At 36.8% G+C, this 6,000-nt stretch overlaps 1 protein-coding gene across 1 annotated transcript in view; it reads right to left on the bottom strand.

Moving 5' to 3' along the window:
- Positions 1 to 3,793: 3,793 nt before the first annotated feature.
- The window catches only part of LOC140159228 (ceramide transfer protein-like), a 63,876-nt gene continuing 61,669 nt past the window's right edge, over positions 3,794 to 6,000 (bottom strand). The window contains exon 13 of the mRNA XM_072182635.1: positions 3,794 to 5,632. Within this exon, the coding sequence (XP_072038736.1) occupies positions 5,505 to 5,632 (128 nt within the window). The 3' untranslated portion in view covers positions 3,794 to 5,504. The remainder of the gene's footprint in view (positions 5,633 to 6,000) is intronic.

The raw sequence follows: 6,000 nt of genomic DNA, 5'->3' as shown, positions 1-6,000 counted from the left end.
TCGTCTGTGTTCACTTGTACACTGTAGCCTCCATCATTAATGATTTGTTTTCTTATTACAAGTGATATCAAAATATATCAAATTGAAGTTCCACTTTACTTTACAATCAACATATTTTTACAGCATAATGTGGCAGTTTAAAAATGGCTTTTGTCACTAATTAACTTCAATAACGAATCTCAACTCAAAGAAAGACAAATCACAGTAAAATATCAGGTTATATTTGTAGTTAAGAAAGATATAGCCTTCCTCTCAATATTCCTGATGTATAAATTTAGCAAGCTGCTCAGACGCTATTATCTCAAAAACACATGCTTTCCATACCAAATGTCAGATGAATCTTGATCCATTACTATACAGAGATTTATGATTTATAGTGCGCTACTCACAGGCACAATACCTAGACATTGATCCACAAGCCTCAGCACACGTTATAGTTATCACTGACTACTACACACCCACATCATTCCATGATAAACCATTAACTCAGGGTCTTTGCTGATTCCACAATTGATCTTTGCAGCCAGGATCAGCTCTCCATTCCTTGTCCAGGGGAATTTTAAGCTAACTCAATTTTTCCACAAGAGCATCCTAAACCACCTCCAGGGTTCAAACCAGCAACCTCTTGCACCATAGTTGAACACCTTATTGATTGAGCTAACTTAACTGCATAACATAATCATGTAGTATAGAAACAGTATGCTTCAGTAAAAACTATTTGAGCTCAACAAGGGTCATTCCGTGCTTAATCCTGGGAACCAATCAGATTTTGGCTCAATACCATGATGCCAGTATCTTGGACTTACAATTTTGTCTTCTGGAGAAAAAAGAAACAAACTCGTAATTAGTTTACCAAAAGTTACCCAACTGGGAATCGAACCCGGTATTCTGAAGCCAACTGGGAATCGAACCCGGTATTCTGACGCATATTTCTTACCACTAGACTACCGAAGGAAGAGCTGGCCAAGGTTGCGATAAATCGCACATACGTTATCTGTACTGTGTTATAGAAACGCCAAATGTGACGTCATATTCAGTAGACAATAGTACAGCCTAAATGATTCCGTAACAGAGCATGTGATTGGTTCAAACCATTATACACTCCCAGTCCCCATAATGTTCTTGTAGACAACTGCATATCTCATCAGTCTTGTCATATGTATACTCATAAGCACCACTGTATTGCCATCAACACATTCAAGAAAATAATCTTTTGCTTTTCCACATCAACTTTCAATCACACATCTTGACAGCAATAACACAAAATAATAATAAACATAATTAAAATCATTTGAAATCAAGCGTCATAAGAACAAACTTCAGAGATTGCAAATTTGTCATCATGGCTAGTGCTTGAAATTTTATATCAATCATACCATTAATGGTAAATTGAAATCTCTTGATAAAGTTCCTCAACTGAAAATCGGTCATATTTGTACACAGAGCACTTATTTATGGTCACAACACTGGTACAAATACTGCCAGTATTAAACAGATATAATTCTTTGGCAAGCAAAAACAATGTTTTGCTACTTATCATTGACATGCTCTTCTTCTCAAATCATACAATATGATTCCATTTTTATATCATACCGTAAACGTTCGCCTAATGGCGCACCTGGGCCCCTTTGCCTTGGGCTCAATTTCATGTACAAATAGAGAGCTCCCTCCTCTAAAAATCCTAACAAGAATTAAGGGTATGTGCCCTTATTTACTGGCGGGATTTATATGGGAGGGCATTTGTAGTTTGTGTCTAAAATTCCAGTTATGTCAAGGGAGCCCATAGCGCCATTAGGCGAACGTTTACGGTATTTCCATATGATTCATTATATATAATCAATCTATCATATACATTCACTTGTATAATGGGCTATTCCAGTTGAAATCCACACACCCCCTATGGAAGACATGACCTTAATCTTCCACATAGGAAGTATGAATTTCAAATAGGGTTACCTGAATGGGTGATTCCATTTGCAATCTGCACCCCCTGTGTGGTGATTAAGGTCATGTCTTCCATGGGGGTGTATGGATTCCAACTGGAATAACCTAACATAATTTCTATGTTGTGTTGTACAATCTTATTCACAAAGTTAGGTGTGGCTACATGACCATCACATGATATGCACATGGGTATCACATGATTACCATACAGTCAACATGTGATCATTATATACTGCGCACAAAAAATTATCCGTTTGTTTGCCCTTGAGACAAATATTTGGAGGGTCGGTAGGTCAATCCTTTTTTTTTTCTGGACACTTCCAACATTTTGATTTGAGGAGTTAAAAAAAGCGACCTCAGATTTTCATATTTTATAGGTCGGTCACGAAGGGCAAACAAACAATTTTTTTTTATTGGCCTAATCTATACCTTAAATACATACAGGTATTTATATCAAACCTGAAACTTGCATAAAAATGTAAATACCATTGCATTGTTCTGGTTTAATTTTGACCTTCCTGCAAATTCCTTCCCATTTAAAATAATAATGATAAATAATACTATATGCTTCAGTGATCTATGTACCATTCATGTGTACATGTCGTGTTATACCATAAGTTATTAACAAGATCACACTATATACCCAGATTGGTGTTGCACCAGCACACATGGATAATCGGTTTATTAAAACCAAAATTACAAATAATTATGCCCATTCCTTGCATTGAATGTCGAGAAAACAAAAAAGAAAAATGTACATGGGATACATACAACATCGACAAAAATCATAATTTCAAATACAATGGCACCATTAAATTTGTTACTTTATATTTGGTTTCCTTATAATTACAAAAGGCACCATGTTATGTTATTTAGTTGCTTGATACATTGTTACCATATTATGATATACACAGTGGAAACTCATTATAACGAAGTTGTCAGGGACAGAGAAATTAGTTCTTTATATCCAAATTTTGTTATATCAGGGTTGTAAAAAAAATAAATAACAAAAGAATTTTGTATCTTGGTTCTGGAAAAATACTTCTTTATAACAGGGGTTTTCTTGTATCCGATTTCGTTATAATGAGGTTTTACTGTAATTGTTACTAAGGACAGGGTTGGCAAAAAAAGTTCAGCTCAAACCGCGGGTCAAATAATCGAACCATAACCATTGGTTTTTGTGCGACAGGAAACTACCAAAAGTCACGGGAGCCAATCAGCTATTCCATTTAAAATCCACACTCCCCCTGTGGAAGATTTTGGAAATATCTTCCATAGGGAGAGTATGAATTTCAGATTGAATGAACACATTAGGCAAATCCATTTGAATTTTATACACCCTCTGAGAAAGATTTAACCTGAATCTTCCACAGTTGGAGGGTGAGATTCAAATAGAGCTGCCTAACATGTTCATTCCATTTAAAATTCATACTCCCCTGTGGAAGATATTTCCAAAATCTTCCACAGGGGGAGTGTGGATTTTATATAGCCCAATGTTGAAAAGTCACCCATTTTCTTCTTAACCATTGGTTTCTATGGGACAATTTGTTGAAATAGTCGTCATCAGAAAAAAAAACCCGCAATGGGTCTTTTTACTCAAAATTTTGTTCCTGTTGTTTCCATAGAAAATGTGAGTAAATAAAATAACAAATCCAGCAAAATGAGGGTTTTGACAAATTTGATGATTATCACGGTGTCCACTATAGTTTTGAGTTGAGGTCAGGCATCAGGCCTGGATGTACAACGGCATGACAACTTACTATAAAAACCTTAATACAAAGTCACTTTGATTGTATATATATAGCACTATACAATTTTCATACACACCATGGGCCATGTCTCATACATCCCTGTATTGGACTATTCCAGTTGAAATCCATACACCCCCTATGGAAGATATGACCTTAATTTCCCACACAGGGAGTGGGAGTATCAAATGGGGTTACCTTAATGGGCAACTCAATTTAAAATCTAATGTCATGTCTTCCACAGGGTGGACGGATTTCAACTGGAATAGCCCATTGCAGTACAGTACAACAGATGTACCTGACCCATCATAACTCCTCAAGCCCATCATCAAGACATAGCGTTGACTATACATGGCCAAAGTCTATATGACATCAAGCCATCACAATTTGACATCATGATTGAGGGCTTTCCCACATGATAGGTTTCCTAGCGCGATTTACCTTGACAAAATCTGAGAATCGGCGTAAAAACTTGGGATACTCCCTCTTGTAGACAGATCTCAAAACTGATCCAGGCGCCCATCCTCCGGGATTAACTGTCGGGAATCAACAGCATCATAGCAAGTTGTAGTTTAGTACACATTATCATACACTGTACACTACATACAAAGAGATTCACATAAATGCTGTTGGACATGTACATCATTTACATAATTTTCGCTAGCATCCTGCAAATTTTGTTCCACAGTAATGTACATCTGTCTTCGCAGGAAGCTTTCAGTCTTCAGGGAACCTGAGAATCAAGCACTTAGCTGGCTGGCTGGTCTTTGAACATAGGATGATGCCATTTTCATTCACTGATGCAATGTAAGGTGGAAACTCTACTGCACTATAAGTAGGTGTCGGTCAGAGGTTCTCAATTACATTTTGTCGTCTGCATCACATACTTATCTATCTCAAAAGGCTGCCTTGAGTGATTTTTATTATCATTGTTGTATTTCATGTTGTTATTTTTTATTTCATTGTTATTTTATATTTCAGCATTGAATGGACATGAGGTTGTAATATTGTGATAATACCTCTAAATTAATATATAAGTTAATTTTACAGTGTATTTCATCACAATTAGAAGACAATAATAAAAAAATCACACACGGCAGCTTTTTGAGATAAGACAGTATGTGATGCAGACGACGATTTGCTCACAGGCCACGGAAGACCAAACTCATTTCAAAAAGTGTTTGCGGTCCAAAGACACCTTGTTCTGCTATATGTTTACTGCACATTTCAGAGCTGTTTAAGAGCCAACCACAATTGCTCAGCAGGCCGGATCTCGCAACCTATTGAGAACCCCTGGTGTAGGTAAACAAACAGGCAAAGCACAGGCAAGGAAATGTTGCAAATATTGATGGAAAGTACATCGCTGCATACAACAGCCAACCTTCTGAAACTGGCAAGATTTCCACTCAGCCAATGGGTTACATCATGCTGCAGGAGCCATATCCCAACACACTAGCATTTTTGTTTACACAGAATTACAGTGTGGGTCGTGGTACAGATAATGCACAGTGGGAGAAAGTGTTTCTATGCCATGTCTTAATGCACAGTGGGAGAAAGTGTTCCTATACCGTTTCCTCTCAAATTTAAGTTACAAGTTGTAGATGAAAAATAGTGCTTCCTTATCAAAAACAGTTTTACCACATGGTATCAAAAGTATGCAACACATTTGAGGAAATGAAAATCGGACGTCATGGTAGAACAAAAAACTGTCGTTGCCTTGAGGGCGGTCTTTCTTCGTATCCCGATGCGACAGCTAGTAGTCCACCATTGTCTTAAATGCATAATTAATAAGCACCATGCAATCAGTTTCTGCTACCACATGATTGGTTTGTTCGCGCAACGTTCCTGAACATATATTGAAAACCGTCTCACAAACTGTGGGTAGACTCGTTTGTAGACCGCCCTCAAGACGGACGCGGGTGCCCAACCACCGGGATTGACTGCAAAATAAAATAAAATAAATTGATAAAGAGAAAAAAGGTTGCATGCATATAAGCTTAAGTGAATCACACAAAGTACAGTCTGTATCAAAATGATTAATACCATCAGTTTCCAGTGATTATGGACATGGTGGCCACATAAAAATGCAAATTAGAATCTGTATAATTTGTTGATTAATGTCATAAACAGTCATATAATAATAATAAATTATGATCATTTCAAGCGGATCTAATACTTCATTTGGAAGAAGCAGGCTTTTCAATAACCATCAAAACTGATGGGTACCAATCATTTTCATAAAGCTTTGCACTGTTGCACATAATTTAAGTATACATGTATGTATTGCAACACAATAGGATTTAACTGG

Source organism: Amphiura filiformis, chromosome 8 (assembly GCF_039555335.1).
Source record: "Amphiura filiformis chromosome 8, Afil_fr2py, whole genome shotgun sequence".
Lineage (NCBI taxonomy): Eukaryota > Metazoa > Echinodermata > Ophiuroidea > Amphilepidida > Amphiuridae > Amphiura > Amphiura filiformis.
Note: the sequence above shows the minus strand (reverse complement) of the source record. Positions and strands in the feature narration are given on the sequence as shown.